This window comes from Dasypus novemcinctus, chromosome 16, assembly GCF_030445035.2.
Source record: "Dasypus novemcinctus isolate mDasNov1 chromosome 16, mDasNov1.1.hap2, whole genome shotgun sequence".
In the NCBI taxonomy this organism is placed as follows: Eukaryota; Metazoa; Chordata; class Mammalia; order Cingulata; family Dasypodidae; genus Dasypus; species Dasypus novemcinctus.
Genome location: NC_080688.1, coordinates 74,785,438 through 74,812,220, shown reverse-complemented (window position 1 = coordinate 74,812,220; position 26,783 = coordinate 74,785,438). Strand labels below are relative to the sequence as shown.

Below are 26,783 nucleotides of genomic sequence, written 5' to 3'. Positions count from 1 at the left end.
GTGAGGTGCCTGTAAACCTTAGCTTGAGCACCCCCAAAATACAAGTGTGCTCCATGGGTCAACCTCAAACCCTGTGGAAAAGATCAGAAAACCGTATGAAAGCCTGCCTCCAAAATTATTTTACAGCTATCTTATTACTCTGCTCTGGATGCAAATGCAATTGTATTTCTTGTGTCCTGCCAACCCCTTTTGAACTGTGCTCAACCACAGGGGGTAACTTTCTAATTGGAAAAACGAAGACATAAGCAAAAATGAAATATATGCCATTCACCAAACTCCAAAAGTCTGTTTAAATATTTTTTTCAATTTGTACATGACTCTTCTGTAAAGTTACAACTCCTCTAATTTAAAAAAATTACCATTTAAAAAAATCATATTGTGGTAAGTAAGTGAAGGAAACCGGACACAAAAATTACATATTGTTTGATTCCATTTACCTAAGATGTAACTATAAATAAATTTAACGAGACAGTTCAATTAGTAATTATATAGGACTGGGGAAGGAAAGAGGGATTGAGAGGTGACTGCTACAGGATAGGTTTCTCTTTTTGGAATAATGTAAGTGCTCTAAAATTGACTGTGGGGACTGCACAACTCTGATTAAACTAAAAGTCACTGTATACTTTAGATGGATTGTATGGTATGGGCATATCTCTCAACATATAAAAGAAAAACTTTTTTCCATAAAACGTAAAGGATTCTGAAGAAAATCTATACTATCTGCCAGTAATTTCCTTTCTCAGCATTCAAATTCCTTTTTTTTTTTGCCTTTCCTGAGTGCCCAAGTATAGCTGTAGCTAGCTGTATGTTAAAATCATCTTTTATCGCAATGTTCTATGTACAAAAGCATGCAGCAAAATGCTGTAATAGCCCTCATCACCATATTGAGCTCATATGTGATTTCTAAGGCCACATGACCAACTGAGGGGTAGTTAAATAAATAAGAACTTGTGTGTGTGTAAGGCTCCACTGATCACCCAAAGACTTGAAGATTTTTCATGATGGCTGTGGTTTTATTGTTATTTTAATACAGTCTAAATAAGGATGGATGATCATTAGTTAAAAAGACAAATACACGGTGTGAAATCACTTCAATTGCTTCTGCCTATGATCTCAAAAAGCCAAAGGAAAAAGGAACCTGGTCCGGCAGCTTAACTGTATGCATAAGAGGATGTTAAAAAAAACTAAGTAGTTGTAGCATGGAAATCATATGCTACTTTTTGGAAGAGCAACATTTTCTGTTCATTTCAGAACTGCCATATTTTTATTTAGCTGCTTTCTAAGAAATCTGTGTGAACAGCTGCTGGATTAAAAAATAAGATACTGACTTCCAAGCCATTCAGTGAAAGTGTTTTCCCCTTCAGATGCTACATATTCTAAAAAACTTGGACAACAAAATTAATCAGAGCTAACCCCACTTAGCCTTGCTAAGAAATCCCACTGTGGATTACAAAAGTCTTCTCATTTATCATGGTTATCTAAATTAAGCAAGAAAATATTGGCAGAAGGTGGTGAGAAGGGGAACCCTTTAGTTTACTTGGGGGAGAGAGAAGCAAGCAGAAAGTGCAGTGCGTCTTTCCATGACATTGATTCATTTTCAGGCTTCCGACTACGTGCTAAGGTAGACTGTCGGTATTAAAAACACAGAACAAAAATGAGAGTTTGTGTCACTGATGATAATGTTTTCTTACTTAGAGTAAACAGGAGATCTTATAAAATAAACAAATCATGAGAGCCCGTTATTTTGTACCAGAAGATATATGAATCAGAGACAATAAGATGCTTTATAAAGACTAGGGTTTGTTAATGGAAACTTTAAATAAGAGCATAAATAAAAAGCATTTACTATTATTGATCATGGCACATGGCCGAGGTATTCTTAGGAAGAACCTGACTGTATACAATGTAGGCTATTAAAATTACTTTGCCTTCTAATGACATAGAAGCACACCGTAATTACCCCATATGTAACAGTTGACATCTTATTCCTATTTCAAAGGAGGATTTATTACTATTTTAAAAGATAATTTGTGTTAAAAACCAGCTAAACTGGTGCACTGATGTTGACTGACTTTGCCAAGAATCCAAGTCATTTCTCCTCTCAGCTTCATAAGATAGTTTTTATTAAGACACACTTTTCAGTTAATGAAAAGTCCAAGCAAGCAATTACCCCCCATTTGGAAAACAAATCCATGCATGGCACATACCAGGTAATCAACCAGTGCTGCTCTGGTCAAGCACAATTTACTTGTCTTGTTTGACAAGTTTCTTTGAACCACTGTTCTCAAATTCCTGGACGTCATCAGTTGGATATGATAAAACCCAGGAAAATTATTTGAGGGGTGAAATGTTACTTTAAGTATATCTTATCCCAAAGATAGGTTAGTACATTTCGGGATCCCAGTAAGCTAAACTTATAAAAGAGAGCAAGAAATTACATGGTGGTCAATTCCTGTGGGGTTTTTTAGACAAATATTCTATGGATCAACAGATCTCACCTTTCAAATTGAATTCTATTTGTAAACAGGTAGTTCAATTTACTAAATATATTGTACAGAATGTAAACATTCAAAGAATATTAACATTAAGGAGGTTTACACTTATTTGTACACTATGGAATAATGCTTAAATTTACTTATCCAACAAGCACTTAATGAGACTTTACATATAAAGCATTATACTAGACAATAGAGGGAAGTAACATACATAAAATCATCTTTAACCTCATTGAGAGAAGGATGTTAAAGGAGACATATATAGAAATATCTATAAATACTTATAAATCCAAGGGAGTAATATGAGCCACAAACGAGGTAAAAATAAAGTGCTAAGGGAGAGCGGAGGAGAGGAGGACTTGGGTGAGGGTGGCCATGTAGGGGGCCAGGGGCCCACTGGAGGGGAAGGAGGCCTGGGCTGCAGAGTCAGCCCTGCAGGACCAGGGGGCGGGGTATAGAGGTGCAGAAAGAGGTCCCCAGGGAAGAGGGAGCAGACCCCTCCGCTGTGGGAAAGCCCTTGGGAGCAGGAGGGGGAAATGCCTAGAGGCATCTGGACACGCCCTGGAGAGAAGAGGGAGGCCACAGAGGCAGCAGAGGGAATGGGTGCTGAGTTTCAGGGAAATCACTCAAGGTCAGCTCACTGAGACGCCGTGGCAGCCGACTGGAACCCAGAAAGAATACTGTTCAGTGTTTAGTCTTCTGTGTGGTTTTGCAGCTGAGCTACTCGTACCCACCTGTCCATCTTGCCAGCACTGGAAGACACCCAGTAGCTCTGAGTTCAAGTTCTCACTCTGGCCTGCTTCAGAGATGTGAAATGACTCTCCTTCCTAAGGGCCCCTGATCTTTATAGTAACTTTTCCCACTCAAGGATCATAGGTAATTATTGGCCACTACGTGTAATCACGCTTCTTAAACTGACAACATCCCAGTAAGAGATGCTAATTTGGGTTGCATCTTCCTAAATCAGCAGAAGAGTGCTTGTATTTGGCAGCAGGAGGAGGTGTGGGAGGAGGGGAAATTTGAATACATTTTCTCTTGGCCACGGCCAGCTACTGGTTTACTGTATCCATGAAAAAATTCCTGACAACTCCAGTTTCAATGAACAATTGAAATTTAGTGGTGAAATGTCTGCCTTGACAGTTTCACCCAACTATGCTTCAGTTTTAAAACCTGATGCATCATATTAGCTGATTGGAAAATATGAAACCTAAAAATCAGGGGCTGTCTCTCCCAGGCAAAGACTGTACCATCCACAGAACTTCACCTGTTGGGTGCTAAGTCAGGCAGTGACGCTCAGTCAGCTTCAGTCATTCCCAGGGCTCCGAAGAGAATCAGCTGACATGGAATTAGACACATTAATTTAGCCCATTGAAAGCTGAACCTGTGGTATTGGATTCATCACACCATACTCTCGCTGGATGATTTAAATATAAAAATATAGCTGAAAATATTTGCTTTGCAGAATCTCCTCAAAGAATACTAGGAGCTTACAAACTACTTCTCTAATTTGAGTAAAAAGACTGGCCTTTGCCTCTTATGGAAGGCATGACTGGTTCCCACCAATGTCCAGTTCTCATGTCTTCCTAGGCTCAGCGAGGTCTCTATTCTCTAGGTCCCCCGCAGTCTGCAGGGCCCTAAGACCAGTCTCGACCAATGCATGGTGGTAAGAAGTGACATGTGTCACCTCTGTGTCGAAGCTGTGAAAAGCTCCCATGGGACCTTCGGTGGGTCTGGGTCTCTGGTGACCATGTGGACTGAAATGCCTGCTGACCTGCTTTGGTGGGTAGCATGAATGAGAAATCAATTTTTGGTGTGTCAAGTCACTATGACTTCGGGGTATCGTATTCTCTCTCTCTCTCACCGATAACTGCCAGTGGGTTTCCAGCAGAAAAATAGAGTGACTATTGTGTGAGCAGAGGAAACTTCTCTGTGAGACAGAAAGTTAAATGTTCATAGAAATAGTTGTGTTTTTTTTTCATCAAAGAGAAACCGACTATAATTTTGGTGCACATTTCAGCAGTACTCATCTTTTGCTTCAATGTCACAGTAGGACAATGTATTTTCTTACTCTAAATTGTAAAAGACATTGCAGGGATTCTTTTCTCACAAATCATTTCTAAAAACGTTACTTCCTATAAATACTATTTTCATATGAGACAAGATAAGGGAATACCTATCTATTTTTAGATGGTTTGACCAGTTCTGAACCTGGCCGCTGTTGTTTATATACATTTGAAACCAGTTCCAAGCTGTCATGCTGGTAATTATTTCACATTTGCCAAGAATGAAATTTCATCAGCAATAGCAGATGAAATACAGATAAGTGGAAGTATAATCTATTTCATCTTGCATTTGCAGAGTCTAGTCAAACAATGAATTTGGATCTATTTTTACAACAAATACTTTGTGCTAATAGGATTAGTGAAAGAAATCTTGTCATTGTACTTCCTGCCTACTAAATTATAATGGAAATGGTTGGTCAGTTAGTCACATTTTGGTTTCTTCCTTCCTTCCTTTGTTCGTTCATTCATTTGATAAATATTTATTTAGTGCCTGCTTTGTGCCATGCACGTAATAGATCCTACCACATACGTAATAGGCCCTAAGCATCCAAGGTATAATGCCAATCTATGGGTTTATAATAATGATATTAATTTATAATAAAATCACTGGATAGTGGTAGTTTGGGATATTTTTGTTTTTATAGTACAAATAGTACTATAATGTAACAAATTAAATTGTTACATAGGAACTTGATGGATAAGGAGTGACGTTCTTGAAGGTCAATTCAATTAATTTCGCTAAAGAAAGCATGAGCATTAATGGTATATGATGTTGGAGGTACAATGCCAATTTGTGAGCATAGTGAAGGCAGAATTTGTAAAAGTGTGAAGAGCTGCATAGATATTCACAATTAGGATTTCAAGGAAATTTGCAACTCTAGTAACCCTAAAATATATACAACCCACAGAAGGTGTTCTTCTGCCCTGGACACAGAAGGCACTCAGTAAATACTTGGTGGTGACAAGGTGTCAAGTGGAAGCTTCCTTCTCCTAATTACTAAGGGGTTCCCTTGCTCAGGTCGATAGCTCACCAGCAGCAGCTGCTGCAGCTGGAGGGTGGGCCTTTGGGCTGACTCATCTTACACTTAGAGAGGCCTGCTCTTTGCAGGCTATGTGCAAAATGCAATTTGTTCGGAACCTTATTTTGCAAAGGTTTTAAAAAGTGGATTCCAGCAGGCAAAATATTAAGAGGTCAATTAATGGAATTCTTTGGCACACTGGTTTTCAACTGCATTGCCCCCATCAAGACACACCCCATGTTCTCATTGGCCATAGGCCCCAAGGGTGCACCTGGGGTTCGTGGCAATTCCCTGAGGCATAAAGCTAACTCGACTTTCTCCAACCTGCCCTCTGGCTCAAAAAGCCTTCTGAAATGCAACTGAGAATGAAGTGGTTAGAACAAAAATCTTGAGACAGAGCTAATTTATATACAAAATAAATCAGTGGGTAAACAACTACCAAATTACTACTATCAACTTTGCTTGTGAAAACATTCACAACTGATCTCACACTCTTGTCGTCATTGTATTAAAGTGGTCATTCAGTCATTCATTCATACAGCAGATTTAGTCAAATGAACGTGCAGACCAGCTTAGTGGCATTAGAGGAGAACGGTTTAACTTCTCAAAAAAGAATATAAAATACTTCACATTTAACCATACTTTATCTAATTCTGCGCCTTCTCTTATTTTCATATGCTTACATTTATGCCTCCGGGTGTGTGGTATAAGGAATTAAGCTGAATCTATAATGAGTTTATAACATATCTGCAAAAGAATACCTTGTTTATCCAATACTTCTATTTTCTCATTGTGGTGGGGGTTACAAACTTTTTAATTGTTTGGAAGCGAGTTTGTAATATCTATCTGTACTGCCAAGAAAGTTACAGAATGAATGTTCAAGGATCAAAAACACATTTTTCACTAGAACCTGGATAGAAGAAAATCTCTCATGGCACTGCTGGTTATTTTTCAGTACATATTTGGTCAGCATCTGCCATATTTAGGAACTTTTTAATATAGGGCGTTGGAATAAAGTCGAACTTAATCAAAGGTTTGCTCTCATTCTGCGAATAGCAGAACAAAGGACTACACACAAAAGCACAGAGTTAAATCACTCACTTTTCTTCCTTTTCCTACAGAACAAGATTCTGTCACAAAGTTATGACTAAATCATGTTGGAGCTCACCTCACATCTGGTTTAAAGCTTTGCATGAATTTTCTAGTAATTCTTTCCACAGTTCATTCCATTTACATTTTTATCTTACAACATGAAATCTAACGGTAGGTTTACTTAAAGCTGGGGACTAGTAACAATTACTCACTTTTCTATTGGGTGCATAAGTAAAAAGTAGAAAGAAAACAGAACCCAGCCCTTCCAGTGGATTATTTCTCTCTGGTTTGGTAGACATAGTTTGGTAGATATATTTCTGTTCTCTTCTATGTGCTTATAATACATTAAGGTATATGATTACATTTTTCATATAGTGATCCTGAAAAAATAAGTAACACGAGCCTTTTCCACAGCTCACTTCTAAATTATTTTTCTGAAAGTTACTAGAACAGTAGCAAGTTTTCAGTGAGAACTTCTGGGTAGGCAAATTAGTCAGGCATGAATTAGCCAAGTTCCACTGTCATCGGATTCTAAAGCTTATTTCCTTATAATGATCAAGATCATGCACGGCAACAATAATCTGGAGTATGAACTAAGCACCTGATTATTACTACCTCTGTCTTCCTGTTTATTTTCTTTAATGGTTCTAGAAAGAAAGAGCACTGTGTGTTAGAAAGAGCAAATGAGCTCTGCCATTCCTTACTCCTAGTCCCACACCAAGCAAAATACCCATGGCACATGCATACTGCACACACACACTGCTTAGAAAAGGACACTGACCTCAATTAAAACCCCAACACAATTCAGTTGTCCATCAAGCTGGATGTTTTCTATTTGGCAGAACATATGATGTATAAGAAAGCAAGGAGAAATATGCACTGCAAAATCTCTTCAAGACTTCATATTGGAAACCTATTTCTATATAAGAAAATGTTCAGTTAGCCTGAGAACAGGAAAAGCAGATAACGGTTGTTTGGAAACCGCTATATAAAGTCAGGACTTAAACATCTTATGGGTAGAAGGGAACTCAGGATTGCAAGGGCAGTGTGCCACTTTGTTGGCTGCACCTTGTTGTCTCTCTAGGATGCCATGGTCTGCACAGGCAACAAGAACATACCAGGGGGGACATGGCATGTTTCTCTTTTTGTGGATTTATTTTACATGCCCTTATTTCAGCTCCATATTTTAAATGCGATTCCTGACCGACACTTTGTTCTCCATTACAAACATGCAGTTGTCTCAATTCTTTGGCCGTGGGCAAACAGAAATAAGAGAGACTGTAATTTCAGGCTGGGTTGAGAGCAGCCTTATTGATCATATAGACCTTTGTTAAGCAACTTGGTATTGGAATAGGACAAACAATGTGAACATTGTTTAAAACTACAAGAGTCCAAAAAAAAAAAAAAAGAAAGAAGTTTAAAAATAGTTCTCCTAGTTTCCCAATTAAATATTATCATCAGCACACTAAACTCTTCTTGTGTAAATGTTACTCTGCAATTGCAATTCTGCAAATAAAAGGGTTATAAGTAGTACGGTCAAATTACCGCAGGGTGATGGTATATACGTCAGTTATTTCAATGACTGCCCCTCTAAATCAAGTCCATGCTTGGCCTGCTGGGAATCTCTCTACTGGCCATCATACATGTCCCTCAAATCATGAAAACTTCCAAATGGAGGTTATCCATTTGAGGAACCCCGCCAAACCAGAAGCACACTCCTGAGTACCTCAAAGGTAGGGACCTTGTCCCTTTACCTCTGCAATCCCAAAGGCTACAAGAGCATTTGGTGGGCATGTAATATTTAATTGTGTACACAAACCGACCCACCTCAATTTTAAGCAAGAAGGTTGAGACTAGACCTGAGAGTAATATCCACTCTCATCACTAAGACAAAAAATTTACAGGATTCATCCTAACATGTTTTGAACCACAGACGTATACCCATATATAGCCTTAATTTTGATACCATTTCCAATAAGGAAGACAAACCTTCTAACATTTGGCATGCTAGTCATATCTTTTCAAACAGCATGAAACAGCATGTGTATTTCCTGAATGCAGAGGCCATTTCTTCAACTTCAATTCCCTGCCATAGACATTAGCAGAGCCAGACACATAGAAAGATGTTTAAAAGTACTTATTTAATCTAGTATTACATTGTTAATGACTTCTACATGAAAAATGCAGCAATCCACTCAAAGCAAGAATCCTGTGGGTCCAAACAATGGCCCAAGTTTTATATTTTGCTTTCCTCACTACACTGCTATCCAGGACAATTTAGAGAATTCCTGAACAAAATAAAAGTGAAGTGATATTTTAGACAGAAAGAAAACCTTCAGAACAAGCATGCAGACTAGAAATAAGAACACTTATGGAGCCTGAGGCTCTAATATCGTTGCATTTTCATTATCAAAGCAGTAAAATACTTCACCAGGGACGATGCATAGCGCTACCTGGAAATGGCAACCTACAAACAGAGAAATGGCTCTATTGGTTGGTTATAGAATGGGAGCAAACAAGATAAAATGGAAACCCAAGTTGATGAAAACCTAGTAACCATCTAGATTAGAAAATAGTCCACCAACCCTTGGTACATACTGATAAGGTGATGCAGGGGACAACAGTCCGAATTTCTTCCCTTGTTTCCTTGATTTTGTAGGAGCAGTATTGGACACACCTGCCTGGTGGCAGCCAGAGGTTGCTCAAAAAAATAAATATGTGCGGACGCTTTAAATATAATTTCAAACACCACCATAATATCTTGAGGAAATGCTGCAACAATAAAAGAACAACGAGTCCCTTATTTCTCAAAGCAAACAGATTTCAGGATCCCTAAATTAAATTTTCTTTTTCACTTTTCCTGACTCTAAGTGACTGTGTCATGATTCCTTGATTAGGTCAGTGGGGAGATAAGAGAGCACATCACGTCCTTATGCTGAGCTTTTGTGTTGAGAACCACCTAGCCACAGAACCAGTTTGACAGATCAATTTTCATTTTAGCTATCAAAAGGAACTATAAAAGATGATCCCAAATTACAAGGAAATGGCTCACTGATTCTTACAGCTATATTTTGCCATTTCAAATTTCAAACTGAATCTTTAAGTCCATTTCTGCAATATTAGAGATGGCTTGCAATTAAGTTTCAAAAGCAGGATAATTATATTTGCCTACAGTCCTCTGTTCTAAGGATCTCAATTTCTGTTCTTATCACTCTAGCAAAATATGAGCCCATGTTTTCCATCTATTTCACCTCTTGATAGTAAAATTTTGCAAAAATGTATTCTTGCTATATATTCACTTCTTTCAAGATTATAAAGAAGTCTAAAGTACTTAGTCAATTAAATCAACTAAGGCAGCTCAACAACTGCTTAGGCAGCATACACTTTCAGGATAGTTTTTTTAATCCACAAGATAGACCAGAATTAAGCAACTTTGATAAAAACTCCAGTTATGATGGTTATGCAAACATAATCAGAGGCTACTTGCCTTTTTTAAAAGACCCAGTAAAACAGATATGGAAATAAATACAAATCCTTACCAAAAAGCAAGATGCCATTATAGCCCAGGTTTGGTCTTGAATAGGAATCCCACTACTATGAAAATTTATATTTCACACCACACATAGACTGAGAAAAGGCTGACAAGGACACATATGATTTATATGAAATTCTGAACTCTTCAAAATATACTTATACATCATCTCGTTGGTGAGTTAGCTTCAGTGGCTCCTAGAATGGGTCAGGTCATTGGGGACATAAACCACTTTACCACTCGTCCTTAGGGTGCCATCTCTGATTCATCTGATGAGCAGACACCCCAACACTGGGGCTTAGAGACCATAGTAACTCCACACTGCATTTGGCAAAAAATGTATCTTGCGTGTCCTGTGGATGTGAACTCATTTGTTAATAAGACCTTCAAATATGCTACTAAGATGAGGCCAAATTGAATCAGGGTGAGCCTTAATCCAGTATGACTGGTGTCCTTATGAGCAGAGGAAACGTGGACATAGTAACAGTAGGAATAAGAGACAGAAGGAGACAGAAGGCCAAGGGATGGAGGGAGAGACTGAGTTACAGACTGTTGGTAAGCTACTGACAGAACACGACGGATTTCAGATAAAACATGATCTGGCCGACACCTTCATTTTGGACTTCTGGCCTCCAAAATGGTGAGACAAATTATCTGTGGTATTTGTCACAGCAGTCCTGGCAAACTAAGACTGTGGTAACCATCTAGCCCTCCTCTCTAGCCGTGATCCATTGAGAAATCCCTTACTTAGAGCATTTGCTCAGAATAGAAAACATATAGTTCTCATCCCTGAAACATATTAGTGTGTGTGGGTGAGCATGTGTGGAGAGTGGCAAGAACAAGCATGAGAGTGCCCCCTGAGCACCCACACAAGAGAAGCCCCGGAGCTGCCACACCTTCACCTGTGCTTAGAAAAACCAGTGTGGGACCCATCCATACAGCAGCACCCATCACAACATCTATAGGTTTAATGGCGTGATTCCTGATGATGTCCTCCCAGCAATATGTATAAGTACATGTACAGTTACACAAAATATCCAGCGTGTAGTTGAACAATATAATTTATAAGTTTTCAAAGCAAAACTTAAGTACCTCACAAACCTCACCATTACTGAAAACATGATGTTAAATCAGGCTGATCATAAGACTGGATACTGCGACACATGATGGAGATACTGTTGGAAACTAGTAGCACTTCTGTTCATAAAATTCTCCCTTCACCCATCACTGACAAAAGCACCTTGTGACAATTTGAAGCTGGGTGGATCCCAAAAGACTGTGCCCTTAGACTTAATCCATTTCCTATGTGTGTAAACCTATTGTAGGTGGGAACTTTTTAATTAAATTACTTTCATTAAAGGCCTTTGATTAGATTGGGTGACCCAGGGTCGGTCTTAATACTTACAGCAGTCTGATATTTATGAATCCCAAAACATATATATATTCATTATGTTTGCAAACTGGCCTGTTCTTTGGGTGTGATATCCTTTGATCATATTAAATTCAAAGGTTCTACGTTTTCTTGATTAAATTAAGATGAGGGCTTTGATTCAACCACATCAGTAGGGTATAACTCAGTTTAAATCCCTGCTATATAAATGGACACTCACTCAAGAGGACACATGGAAGGAAAGAGAACTTTGTCAGTTTTCATCCTCGCTCCCTGGGGAGAGCTGAGCCATTCCATCTGCTTGATCATTTACAGCTGAAGAGGCAGACCAGCGAGCCCTGAGCAGCTGAGAAGTCACGGAAAGAAACAAGCCCTCCAGTTTACAGCTGAGATAGGAAAAAGCTGGGTCCATGGAGCCTTAAGAGGAAGAGGAAAGCTGAACCCTTGTGGAGGTTGGCAACCATCTTGCTTCAACACGTGGCAAATAACTTTAGTGACAAAGTACCTCTTATAGTATCTTGAGTTGGACTCTTTAGGGCCTTATAACTGTAAGCTTTTACCCCAAATAAATATCCTTTATAAAAGCCAACACAGTTCTGGTACCTTGCATCAAATCAGCACCCCTTTGGCTGACTAATATAATCCTCTCACTGGAGTCCTTTGTAAACAGACAGAGGGGAACCCACAGAAGTTGAGAGAGAAAGTCAAGAGGGCAAGCAGCTCAAGTTTAATGGAACCTGGGAGAGAGGAGACCAGAGAAAGCCGAGGCCAGCAGGTGCCACCGCATGCCTGATCACCCACAGCTGCAGCCTGGAGAGAAAGCATCTCCTGTTGATGCCTTAATTTGGATACTTTCACAGCCTCAGAATTGTGAGCTTGTAAATTAGTAAATCCCCACTTTAAAAGCCAACCCATTTCTGGTATATTGTCTTGGCAGCCTTTTGCAAACTAAGACACACTTCCTGCCTCAAAGCTTTTTAACCCTGGAAACTTCTATTCTGATAACCACCTGCAATAGTATAATAAAGGTAAGTTGTTCTTATTGCTAGCACAGCACCTATATTCTTCTGGCCAATACTGAATTTCTGTTAACACATTTCACTCTTCACTTCTAGGGCTGGGATAGGAGAAACATTTGCTAAAAGCTACTTTGAGGGAAAAACTCAAACAGAATTTCACTGCAAGCAGCATAAGACATCATCTTGTCCAGGATTCACCAAACATCCCTGAGGTGGCTCTCAATTTTATTTCCTCAGGGTTTCTGTTGGCCAGGCCCAGGAAGTACGATAAAAAGTATACTGATGCGTAATGGTGAGAGGTCAGGCAAGCTACCTTCTCAGGGCTTTCTCCCGGGTCAAGGCTATGGCTAGGTAGCCTGGTAGCTGCCTGGGGGTCCTACTGCCTAGCTTTTTAAAGAGGAAGGGTTTTTGATTGTCCCAAAGTCTCAAAGTCACTGAGGTAGGTGAAAGGGTAGAGTTAGGGCTGCTGTCAAATATTCCACATCTCCTTCTGGGCAACGAAGAAACTCAAGTCTCTGATCTGAAGTTAGGCATGGTCATGTGACTTGCTTCAGCCAATGAAATGGTCTTTAAGAGCAGCAGGTGATTTGCCTTGCTCCTTCCCAAGCCTGCAGTGATGATGGGAGCACATGTTGGGAGGGAGGCGTCATGGTCTGTGGTCCCTCGGTGATGACAACCAATACTGCTCTCCCTTCAACACATGCTGTACATGCATCATGAGCTAGTCCCTTTGTGGGCTAATTCACTGCTATATATTTCTGCAGCACAACCTAGTCTATCATTGTTGATACAGACTGGAATTTGCCACTGCAAATTCTTGCTATCCACATTCTTTTTCCTGCTGGGAATTACAGCAAATAAAATTGATGGGGACAAAAGAAAATTGAGGGTGGTGCAGGAGGAGTAAATGGTAGCCCACAATTTGGAGGGCTGCCATCGAATATCAACCCCAATCCACTAGCTCAGGACCAAACCTGATCCAAAGTACAAAATATCTTCCCAAAAATCTGTGAGCCTATTTTCTTGCTTTTAATCTTTTCCTGATAACCGAGGATCTGCTTATTGTTGCACATCACAGCTAACAGTAGAGCACTGCAAATATAATAGTTCGACGGCTAAACATGCTGAGAAGCATTTTAGTTAATAACAATGACCACAAGGATCCTCTCTCACACAAGCTGGCTCCTCCTCCTAAGACTGTGCCGGCAAATGCGATGGTCTGGTCAACTGGAGTGCTTTGTTCAACTAGGGCCTGGAAGCTAAATGGGCAGATCCTCCTATGGAAGGAAAGCCTGTTCCTTATACAGGGACAACATATGCATCACAAAAATAACTGTACTATATTTGCTCTCTCTTTTTTTACAAACCTTGTCCTATAATCTCTACTGTTTAATTAAGATATTAATTAAGATATTAAGATATTAGGATATTAAGAGTCTACTTTGTGTTCAAAGCTGTATTATTCTGGAGTGCTTTCGTTAACTGAATAAAAACTGATATTTGAGGGAAGCAGTTTTGGCTCAACTGATAGGGCATCTGCCTACCACATGGGAGGTCCAGGGTTCAAACCCAGGGCCTTTCAACCCTGTGGTGAGCTGGCCCACCGCAGTGCTGACACACACAAGGAGTGCTGTGCCACGCAGGGGTGTCCTCTATGTAGGGGAGCCCCATGTGCAAGGAGTGTGCCCTGCAAGGAGAGCCGCCCCGTGCAAAAAAAGTACAGCCTGCCCAGGAGTGGCACCGCACACACGGAGAGCTGATGCAGCAAGATGACGCAACAAAAAGAGACACAGAGTCCTGGTGCCACTGACAAGAATACAAGCAGACAAGAAGAACACACAGTGAATGGACAGAGAGAGCAGACAATGGGGGGAGGGGGTGGGGAGGTGAGAAATAAAAAATAAAAAATCTTAAAAATAAAAAAACCCTCATATTTGAAAAGGGAGAAAAACCTTCCAATGTGCTTGCTGCACCTTTATAGCTTCACTGGGTATTAACCAGGTCAGGAACACAGATGGCACAAAATGTTCAGCAATAATACTAGTCATCTCCCTGGGCAAGATTTCTAGGATCTGATTCCATATCCAGTTGCAATTGAATATTTAAAAGCATATTCTAATATTCGGGCATAAACATACACTGGTAGAAATGTCAAGACAGTAAATCTATTCATCTGGGTTTCTCTTTTTTCCTATATTATCAGGAAAAAAAAGTCCATTTCATGAGCTCACGTAGAGAAAAATGGCTAATAGCAGAACATTACACCCATCTGAACCCCTTCACCCTGCCCACTGAAAGCAAACTCAATGTTGCCATCAAAACCACAAGAGTGCTACAGCGATAAAACCCCAGTCAGGCCAGCTCACGGAGATAAACACACAAAGCAAAATTCATTTTGTCATTACTTCAACCATTCAGAGGGAGCCCATTTTTTATTTTAGATCATCCAGACTGATCCAAAATGTACTGGCTTACCTTTATTTAATTTCAAGCACTGCAAATGATATTTGCAATCCTTACTACATTCATTTAAATTTCTTGGAGTAAAAAGTTCAGGGGCATCTTAAAATCGGAGAGATGAATAAACAGAATTTTCTAAGATTAGGAAAAGTAGCTCAATCCTCCTTTCTAGAAAGGGTTCCTGTCCCACCACTGAGGTGGCAGGACTGGATTTACCAGCTACAGAGCAGCATTTTAACCAGATTAGAAGACGATCCTGATTGCCAGGAACACGCTGAACACATGGGTAATAAGCAAGCCCAATTCACACACTATTCACTTGGACATTTCACTGTGAAATACTTTAGAGATGTCTACCAACTTTATATTTTAATTAAAAGTTTACTACTTAAACTTTTTATAGAACTGTTTCAATAGGTCTGCTGTAAACAACTATGGGGGGAAAAGTTATTTTTTTTCCCCCAAAGCAATTTTTCAAAGATATGGGGAGGTTATCACTCCCTTGTTTATAATACATTGCTTTTCTTAATGTTGTTTGGTAGGCATGGGGAAAAGGAGGAATAATTATCTACTGGTTAAAAGAGATTTTATAACATAAAGAAGGGGGCATGAAGTAGAAATTGAGAGGAAGGAAGGACAAAAAATGTGCCACAGAGTGGGCAGAAAGTCAAAGAGCAAGAAACAAAGGCTCCCTCAACAGGTCTGAAAATCTGCACTGCCCGGTAACGCTGACTAATATTACAATTTCCATCAGAGTTATCCATTTCCAGACAAAAGTTTTTTTTTCCTGCTGCAAAAACAGGCAAAAGTTTAAAAAGATAAAATTGAAAATTCAGCAGAGTGCAACATATCTTGAGTAAAAAGTAGTTAATGATGAAATAAGCGGTTTCCTGGTTAATCTTTTACCAAATTCCACTGTTGTTTTAAATGCCTCTCAAATAGGTAGCAGAAAACCAGTAGCACTTATCTCTGGGTGAGGGGTGTATGAGCAATTCTGGTTTTCTGACTTTTTGATTTTTGCACAATGACCATATACTAATTAAGGTAAAACACAGAAAAAAATAATGTACTTACAGGAGTTTTCTCAGGTTCAGTCCTCCCTCCTAGTTCCCTCTGCTATCGGCCCCCAGCACACCAGCAGCTTCCTGCAAAGGCCCACCCATCAGCCTACACGACCAATGAGTCCACACATCTTCCTACTTCATCAGAGCGATGCTCAAGCAAGCCTCCGAAATCTGTCCCCCTGACCTGCCCACCAGCTTTGGTTTATCTGAGTCACCCTGGAGCCTGCTCATCTGCATGCTGCCCGCCCCGCTGGCCCATCAAGAAAGCATCCTAACCAGGCCAGCCTCACAGGGCATTGGTCACCATACATGAAACAAACAATGGACAATCACATGGTCAAATCTCTAGGTGCTAAAGCCAGTTGGAGGCATTTTCTAACTTTAAAAAGACTCCCGCTGCACTTAGTAGCACATGGTAGATCCCAAATGGGGTGGTCCATATTGTCATGGGTATACCTCAGGGATGGAAGGTGCCGGAATCCTGCCAAGGACACTTGGCTCACCTTAGAGTGGGTGCTCAGTAACTACTGAACAGTCTATTGTATCTTCTTAGATTCTTCACACAATTATTTTTATTATACATGAAAACTAAATGTCCATTTTCTATGTAAGAAAAGAAAACCTAAGCATTTATGGGCAGAGGTCGACAAGCCATGGCTCATGGCCTGTCTTTGTATGGCCCATGAGCTAAGAATGATTTTTCCATATTTAGACTGTTGGTTAAAAAAAAATCAAAGAATATGCACATGCATGCAAAGCCTAAAATGTTTACTATTTAGCCCTTTATGGAAAAAGTTTGCTCACCCCCATTTTAAAGCATAAAACACATTCTTGTCAAATCAAACATTGTCACATATTATGTTCAAACAGGTGAACAATGCAAAATCTCAGCTCTCAACAGATGTCATCTCTCTTCCTTCTCCTTCCCCAACAAAAATCCTACCAGAATCCCATAGTCTAAGGTATAACATCTACACACCTGCTTCAGCCTACTTTTCCAGTCCCACTTCCACTACTCTGAACCTGATTTCCCACACAGGCTGATCTCCAAGCCTGCTGGAAATGCCCTTCTCCTCAGGTCTACATTCCAGGCAATCTTTAAGGCTCCATTTGCACCTTTCTTTCTTCAGCCTTTGGCTCCCTCAATCATTAGAACCCGTAGTATTATTTGTGTCCCTCTTGGTTTGAACTTCTACCACATAGTTTAGTACACACCTGCATCTTCCTGTGCACTGTGTTCAGTATTTATTAGGCTACATAGATCTTTTCTGTAGCTGCCTCTCTCTCGAGACTGTAAGCTTATGAGGACAGGGTCCCATCACCATGGACTCTTTCACTTTACCTAATACATTTTTTTTTTAAGATTTATTTTTTATTTATTTCTTCCCCTTCTCTGCACACACCCCCCCCCCCCTTGTCTGTTCTCTGTATCCATTTGGGGTGTTCTTCTGTGTCTTCCTGCATTCTTATCAGTGGTACCAGGAATCTGTCCTCTTTTTGTTGCTTCATCTTGCTGCGTCAGCTCTCTGTGTGTGCGGTACCACTCCTGCACGGGCTGAGCTTTTTTTGCACGGGGCGCCCTCCTTCTGTGTGCAGCTCCCCTACGCAGGTTAGGAGGCCCCTGGGTTTGAACCCTGGACCTCCCGTATGGTAGGCAGATGCTCTATCAGTTGAACCAAATCTGCTTCCTGACCTAATACATTTTAAAATAAAAGCAGTTAAGTGGATGTTCGCTATGTTAATGTTTTTTTATTCTTAACATCTCCATAAAATTTCAGGCTACCTTGAGGGGAAACAGATAATGCAAGGATCTACAGGTGCAATGATGGGATGAGTGAGGGAACAAAAGGGCTTGCTGGTGAGAGGGTATTTGAAACAGAGGCCACAGGAATCCAGGCTTAGAGGCCACACTATACCTTGAAATGTTGATGGGGTGGGGGTAGAGCCAAAAGACCAATTAGGCAAGGAAATGCATATAATTTACCCTATAGGTAACAGAGCTGGACAAGCTGCAGAGTTGAAAAGAGACACACTCACAGGCTACCTTCTGTGTGAAGGATGACCTAGAGGAGGTCAGTCTAGAGGAGGTTAGAGGTCGAACCAGTTAAGACACGGCTGTCCCAGTAGAGGCTGGCCCCAGCAGTGATGGCTGGGACAAAACTGGGGGGTGCCACTGCAGAAGGCAGCCCAGGGAGGGCTTGCCCACCAGCTGGAAGAGGAGGATGAAAAGTGGGTAGCAATAGGTGCCACCAAAGTTCCTAATCCTCAACCAGCACTGGCCATACTGAGGAATAAAGCCCCAAACTCCAGAACAGAATGCATTAAACTCTCTTAGTTATGAAATACACAGATTCTGAGTGGAGAGAAAGCCACTTTGAATTTCTCAGGCACACTTGAGGTTTCATGCTATCAAAGAACTAAGTGGGATTATGGACACACTCACTTGTTTTTTTGCCATTAAAAAGAAGGCATTTTTGATATTTCTCCAACAATCACATTGAAGCTGAAAACTAAACTAGGGGGAAAATATTCCCAAGGTTTATATGAGATTTGGTTTGATACTCCTTAGACTGAGGTTTCTCTAAATGGACCATAAGCCACCTGTGTTGGAATTTCCCGGAGTAGATATAAAAATGAGGATTTTGTGATTATACTCTAGCTAATACGGTCAGGAGAGACAGCAAAACCTTTGAGAAGTAGTGAAAAATAAGCTAGCAGTGGACTTCAAACTGTTTTTTTTTTTTTAAACAAAAGATATACATGGAATCCCAAAACATAAAACATACTCATGATATTTTACCATACATTTTGTAAGGTTAAATTTATAATACCTACTTTCATAGTTGTTAAAAGTTGACATAATAAAAACAGTCAAGGCGGCAGACTTGGCCCAGTGGTTAAGGCGTCTGCCTACCACATGGGAGGTCTGCGGTTCAAACCCTGGGCCTCCTTGACCCGTGTGGAGCTGGCCCATGCGCAGTGCTGATGCGCGCAATGAGTGCCATGCCACGCAGGGGTGTCCCCGCGTAGGGGAGCCCCATGTGCAAGGAGTGCGCCCCGTAAGGAGAGCCGCCAAGCATGAAAGAAAGTGCAGCCTGCCTAGGAATGGCGCCGCCCACACAGAGAGCTGACACAACAAGATGACGCAACAAAAAGAGACACAGATTCCCATGCCGCTGACAACAATAGAAGCGGACAAAGACGACGCAGCAAATAGACACACAGAACAGACAACCAGGGGGCGAAGGGGACAGAAATAAATAATAAATAAATCTTTAAAAAAAAAAAACAATAGTCAAATGTTTGCAGAACGTGGAAGCAAAGTTTGAAACCCACTGGTTTTATTTAGTCCATTTATACTCACCAAGAGGCAAGCCAAGAATGCAAATGTAATCCAGTGAACTAGCCAGCAATTAACATCTAGCAGCTACCTAATGGAGAGTGACTGCCTGTCACAATTACAAGTTAGGATCTGCCACATTAAGGCGACAGAGATGCCTGGTCAACAACTGTTCTGCTTCACTGCTCCCAGGCTCCTCCTAGCCAACCCCACACACTCCCCCCATCCTGAATATCAACTGCCCACCCCAGGAACTGAGCCCTTGCTTCTTCACAGCCTCCGGGATTATTCTAGAATTACTGCCCTCTATTTGTTGCTTATGTTTTTACCAAAGCATTTTTCTTTCCTCTTCATGGTGCTTCCCTCGCCCCACCCTCTCAGCCCCCACAGCAGGGTGAGCTAGATGCAGCTCTCAAATCAGGGCAAAGCAGACCCCCAAGGAAATCAAGGCTAAAATGATTCCCCTTCAACAGCCACGGCCCTTTCCTTCTCCATTACATGGTTCTACTAACACCAGCCTTATATGTTCCCTCCTGACCTGGCTGGAAGGCTGGCAAGCAAAAAGCCAAGAAGGATCCCAGCCAGCCCAGCCCAGAGGAACAAATACTATCCAGGGAAAAAAAAGAGTCTCTCTTCACAGAAATGTTTCATCAGCAGCAGGACATGGCATACTTGACCAGAATGCCTGCACACAATTGTAGCAAAGTTTCTAACCACGGACACCCAACACATTCCAACAACTACACACCCAGCACCCCCCAGACGCATGGGTTTGCACTGAAGACCTCCTTTATGTTATGTGGCCTTGCTAAAGCAAAGCCTAAATCCTCCTCAAGTGTTCTTTCCGGGAAAAGAAGAACTACTACCTTTCTCCAGAATGAGTGGATTCTAAAAATTTACATGACCAAGGGCTCAGAGAACCTGACAGTAGCAGACAATGGACCTTATTTTATATTGCTTATATTGCTTTACTTAACTACAGGCCAACTGCCGGTTTTCAAAATTGCAAACCAAACCTAAACACAAAGCCAGGATCTTCTCTTGCTGCTAACTTGAAAATATGAGCATTAAAAAGTATCCAAAGAGGCTAAAGACAAAGTCACCAGTTGCTCCTGCTGGCGCCAGTCCATGAAGCCCCAAAAGAGGACGGGCAGGCTAAGCCCCACTCCCACTGTGACTGTGCCATGACCTGACTGCTCTTTATCCCAGCTGCCCACAGGTGAGTCCCGCTCTGGGAAGTTTCCTGCCCTCATTCATGCCATCCCTCTCCGAAATGAACTGCCTCTGGCCGACCAGCCTCAGTCAGGTAGGAGGTGAGGGGCTTGGTGAGAGGCTGAGGCCGCCGCCAGTTTCCCTCGGCATGAAGTCGGGATATCAAACTGCCGGAGGACTCTGCACGTCTTCACCGTCAGGACCCATAACCTGGTTTACTACCTTTTCAGGTTTCTCAGGAAATAGGATATTCTATGTTTGTCAGTTCTGGGGGGCGAGGGGGAGATAGTTAATCCTGTGACATGTCCATTAACGTGTTTAGGTATGATTTGTAACTGATGCTGTTTGTTATCTTGTATACGATAAAAAATTTTGCTTTATAGCAAACTTAAACCATGTTAATCAATGAAATTACTATAGAAACTAAACTGAATTTACTAAGCACCATTTTCTCTCTCTCACTCTCTATAAAACACTTAACCAATTGCGCTAGGACTACAAAATCCTCAGGACACAGCATCTAACTTGAAATTCAATAGTGTCTGAAAGGGGAGAAAAATGAAAACCTCTCTCCTATTCTGAACCATTCTTTGTCTCTGGGGAGAAAGCCCTGGACCACCCACCTATTAAGACAGATTAACAAAGACCTGGATCTCCGACAGGCATGGAGGAAGAATTTTTCTCTTTCACTTCTAAGAATGTGGTAGATTTCCTTAAAAATGACACGTTTTTTCCCTTCAAGTTGAATAATGCCATTCTTGATAACAGGACACCCACTCTGGGCCACTGCAGTTGTTTCTCAGCTGTCTCAGCCAAGTGTATCCCTGAACTATTTGTCCATCCTGTGCATGGCTGTCCTCCTCCAGCTTCCGGGAAAACAGCTGTCCAAGCACTCCACCGTCCCACACTCCTCAGAGTTTACCTACAGGAAGAGGCTCTGTTTCACAAGCAAAGCTTAAGTTCCCCAGAACTGGACTGAGTATTAAAGGACACCGGCTCTTGATCATCTACAGCCATGGAAGGAACCACCTTAAAACAACAGCTACCATTTATCACCACTTGCGACTCTGTAGACTGACCGGGCAGTTCTTCCGCTGTCTTACATGACTGTGGTCAGACGGTGACTGGGCCTGGAAAGGCATGGTGGCTTCTTTCACCTGTCTGGTTCTTTGATGGGGGAGGCTAGAAAGCTGGAACTTCACTCCAGGTGGCTAACTTGAGCTTCTCCAAGGGTCAGGTGGATCCCAAAACCAGGCACTCCCAAATGGGAGGAAGTGGGACCTGCCAGTCCTTTTCAAGGCTGAGTGCAGAATTGGCCAGCATCACTTCCGTGGAATTCCACTGGCACAAGCCCAGCCCAGGGCCAGCCCAGCTTCAAGGGGAGGGGGGATAAACTCCACATCTTGATGGGAGAGAGCTTAATAAAATCTGCATTTGTCTTTCTCTACTACACTGTCTTCCTGATTTTACTCAAAGATGGATATGCTGCTGTGATCGCTACGGTCTCAGCGCCAGGCCTGAAACACCCTGAAGGTCACAAAGCCCACCTTTCTGGTCTGGAGCAAAGGATGCTGAAGGCTTGAGCTAACTGAATGGATAAGAACATTTGCCCAGTTACAATGTCATCATGCCCTAACACTAAATTGTCACTAGCTGCACAGAAACTGCATGCTGGACACAAGAACAACCCAAAATGACTTCAACTCGTCCACCCAACGTTTCCAAAGTGAAGATGGTTTCCATGGACACATAAAGGATCTTTCTGCACTCACTCATGATCCTGGCTGCACTATGTGGTTAGGAATCCTCACTAGAGGAAAAACACACGGTGCAGAATTGCAAAGAGGAAACAATGAGAGGCTTTAGCATTTGATAGAGGAACAATGAGCGAAAGAGATCTTTTATAAATCTCAAAGGTGGTAGGAAATAAGAGTCCTTAGTTTTCCCCTGGAAATCTGGAAGCTTTATACTTCTTAAAACACCCGACTTCACTTTGCCAGGCTTCAGAGAAAATGAGCTCATTCAGGTTTTGTATCAATCAAGGTGCCTCTGGGTTACTTCCAATCAGGATGAAGCCATAAGCTACAATGTGAGAGCCCTCGTCGTGTGCCACTCTCCCCTTCGCTCTCTGAGCCCTCGGTGGTGATCTCGTATGCATTCGTATGAACCCCAACTCTTCTCAGCTCAGGACCTCTGGGCGTGCTGTTCCTTCTTCCTGGCCCACACAGTTCTACTGGCCTTTTCTTACCCATTAGCCTTCAGCTTACAGGCAGCTCGGAGAGGGATTTTCTTCTCCAGCTACTTACTGATTACTTTCTCTGCCTCAGCCTCTCATGTGCTCCCTTTGGCATACTTAAGGAAATGTGTAGTTATACTCATTAGTGTCTTATCATTCACGACTACAATAGTTAGACTATCAGCCCCCTGAAAGCAGTGACCACATCCGTCTTTAATCAATATTTGCGTCTCTGTAACGCTGCATAATACCTGGAGTGTACAGGAATTCAGGAGGGTCACTTCTCCTTACAACTTTTATTTGTAAAGGTGATGACAAGGTAAATCACAAGACCAAATGGACTTAAGTTTTTCTTTTCTTTTTTAATAGTACAGGTAATATTTTCCTCCAGCTTTACCATTGAACTACAAATTATTTCATAGCCACTGCCTACCATTCAGGTTTAGGAATACATATTTATTCATACTTATTATGTATTGAGAAAATTTATTATCAGCACAGAAATTTTCTTTCTAGTCTCTACTTTCTGGCTAATGGATTTAATATTGTAAACTCTTAACACAAAATAAATCTGGAAAGAAAAACATTCTGTGATCTCATGTAACCCTTTGTCTTAAAAGTATGTAAGGATAAAGTCCAATATATGAAAACTGTTCGGAGAAGTAATAAAGTATTTCTATTTTTCAAAAATTGTGGACTTATCTTTGAGACCAGGGATGATGTCCAATCCATAACAAATTGCAGTCCTATGGTAGAAATAGTTATTTGCTGACAATCGCATTTCAACCACATCCAAAATTAGCAACTAATTCTTTACACATGCTTTATTAATAGACTTTTGAAATTCAGAGATTAGATTAGAGGGAATCACATTCAGTGTGAAGTGGGGGAAACAATGAAAAGTAAAAGTAAGGAAGTGGATTTGGCCCAATGGATAGAGCATCCGCCTACCACATGGAGGTCCAGGGTTCAAATCCAGGGCCTCCTAACCTGTGTGATGAGCTGGCGCAAGGACTGCCATGCCATGCAGGGGTGCCCCCTGCATAGGGAAGCCCCATGGGAAAGGAGTGTGCCCCATAAGGAGAGCCGCCCAGCACGATAAAAGTGCAGCCCGCCCAGGAGTGGCGCCACACACACGGAGTGCTGACGCAGCAAGATGACACAACAAAGAGACACGGATTCTGGGTGCCACTGATAAGAATACAGGCGGACACAGAGTAACACGCAGCGAATGGACACAGAACAGATAACTGGGGGAGGGGGGCAAGAGGGAAGGGGAGAGAAATAACAAAAAACAAATCTTTTTTAAAAAAGTAAAAGATGTATTAAACATAATTATTATCAAACATATAATCAGTGTGGAAAACCACTCATTCAGTTCCTACATTTTTATTCTACTCGATAGCACAACTGGTTTGTTCAACAACCTGTTGAGACAATTACTGATCTACAATCAATCACACATCTTGGTTTATAATTCAATTTTTATAATTTATAGAGATCTAAAGCTTCTTGATAAAGGTTAGTAGCTATGAGACAAATCTTTAATTCCCCGCCCCCCAGCTGTTATCACTCTTAAGGGTAACTTTTAAATTATGACAATTTTGAGTTTAATGAAAATAGAAATTTTGAGAAATACCTGCAGAGGAAAGGTAGCCAATATCAAAAAGTGATCCTGCCTAGGTCTAAAAGAGAATAGAATAAGCCACCAATGCTTTTCAAGTCCTTTTAACTTAAAGCCATAAAAATAAAAAGTTGCTAACACCTGGCAGTCTGGTGAATTACAAAATCTTCTTTTAAGAATGATTTTCATTTATTTCTTTTCATGGTTCTTTCATGACAGCAGAGTGGAAAATTCATTAACCCTAGAAGGATAAGGGCAAAACCCAGATTGCAATGGAAAAAAAAAAAAGCAAAAAAACAAAAACTAAAATTGAGTTTGCCAATATAAATTTAGCAGATAAAGTTGCTACCATATCCAATCCTCAACCTGTGAAGAATTTACATCTTCTGCTTCAGAAGAAACAATAATAAAAACAGCAAACATTTACTAAAAATTAATAGGTACCAGGCACTATGCTAAACAGCTGGTATATGTTATCTCATTTAATTCTTATATTTGAATCTTACAAGAAGCTATCTGATTCCAGAGACCCTCCAAGAGAATAGAGAAGAATGTACAGGCAAAGGGATATGGAGGAGAAAGACAACAGGTAGATCATGCACTCTATTCAAAAAGAGACCCACTCCCATCCTTATTCTCAGTCTATTACTTTATAACAATCCCAATACATTTAGCTAAATCCTTAGCAGGTGAGAAGAAGCAAAGTGGAAGAGGGGGTGGGCTACTTATACCATAGCCACAAGAAGTGATAATGGATTAGCAAGAGAAATGAGAACAATAAGCAGCAAAGTTATTTTAAAGGTCATAGTGGTGGGAACTTTAATGAAGCAGCAAAGTGTACTATATATACCATAAGAGACCCTGAGAGCATTATTAATAGATACATATTTATATAAATGACTAGATCATACAATAAGCCATAGCTATAATAGTGACGGTGAGTCAAAAAACTGTTAAGATTTGCTTATGTTTCACTTAAGAAGGCACGAAAGGGTGCAATAGAACAGTCTGAACTATTGGCTAGTCTGAGAGCGGAGCTATCTCCAGGCAGTGCATTGCAGAAGGATCCAGGTGGCTGAGATGTAGCTAGAGTTAATGCTCTCTTGGGCAGGGTGGAGCCCGAAGAGCATTGGTTTGGGCATCCGGCCAGCTGATATCCAAGCTCTGTGACCACTTGCATTGGTTTGGGCATCCGGCCAGCTGATATCCAAGCTCTGTGACCACTTCCCTGTGTGCCCTTGAACAAGCCACCACTTTCCTGCTGAAAAAACGAAAGGTTGGCTCACCTTCACGGTCCTTTCTATTTTTAATCTTTGCTTTAAATACCATAAGGAAGAAACCTCCTATTATCACTTCTCTGAAATTCACAAAACTTTGACAACTAGCCAAGCATTTCCAGGAGGGGAGTTTTCAAAAGCCACAGAAATGCACTCAGTTAATATTTGCAGAAGGAAAATAATTACTTGGAGAAAAGTGGTATTTGCATAAGATAACAGGATAAACCAGTCTTGCCATGGCTAGTATTGGAATCTGACTTTCAATTATTTCTTTCAATTGGGAACTTAAATCAATGCTTTCATTTCTCAGCTATCTTAGGAGATAAGTTTTTTTAATATGTAAAAGTGCACAGGCACTTCAGTCTCATTTGACTGGAGATTTATTCTGCAGACCACTGAGCAACGAAAGGACACCCCACCTCCAGCAAGAGGCCCTACATTAACACGCAGATGCATATCTGGGGATGATGAAGGCAGAATATGAGGGAAGAAATGTGCTAAATCATCATTTATACGGAGGATTATTAACCTAATTAGTGATAATTAGGTTGTCACTAGTATTATCTTCAGGTAGTTTTTCTTAACCCTGACTGTACATCAGAATCACTTAGGGTACTTAAAAAAAAACCCAGCCCCCAACCAATAAATCCATCTCTGGCCAGGGTCCCTTTAATGTAATCAAAGTGCTGGGTGATCAAAATCAGTGATATTCTTTTTAACCAGTCTGCATTATCTCTGCTAGATTCTATTCCATTAAGAGTTAACATGTTAATGGGCAAAAATATCAAGAAATGAAAATAAAATTTTAAAAATCTGATGTCCAGTGGCCTGCAATGGGCAGAAGGCAATAGTTACCAAATCCATTCTGCTTTATTGAAACATTTAAGCCTTACTCTGAATACAGGGTAGAAAAGTCTTGGAAATACTTGCATGAACCTAGGATGCTTTTCTGAGAAATTT

At 40.9% G+C, this 26,783-nt stretch overlaps 1 protein-coding gene across 15 annotated transcripts in view; it reads right to left on the bottom strand.

The window, feature by feature from the left end:
* Positions 1-26,783, bottom strand: part of NEDD4L (NEDD4 like E3 ubiquitin protein ligase) — a 334,138-nt gene that overhangs the window by 95,499 nt on the left and 211,856 nt on the right. Inside the window, exon 6 of one of the 15 annotated variants that reach the window (XM_071208576.1) lies at positions 7,451-7,588. The exons of the other annotated variants lie outside the window; for them this stretch is intronic. Coding sequence (XP_071064677.1) covers positions 7,451-7,516 — 66 coding nt within the window. The 5' untranslated portion in view covers positions 7,517-7,588. The remainder of the gene's footprint in view (positions 1-7,450; positions 7,589-26,783) is intronic. 15 annotated transcript variants of the gene reach the window in all.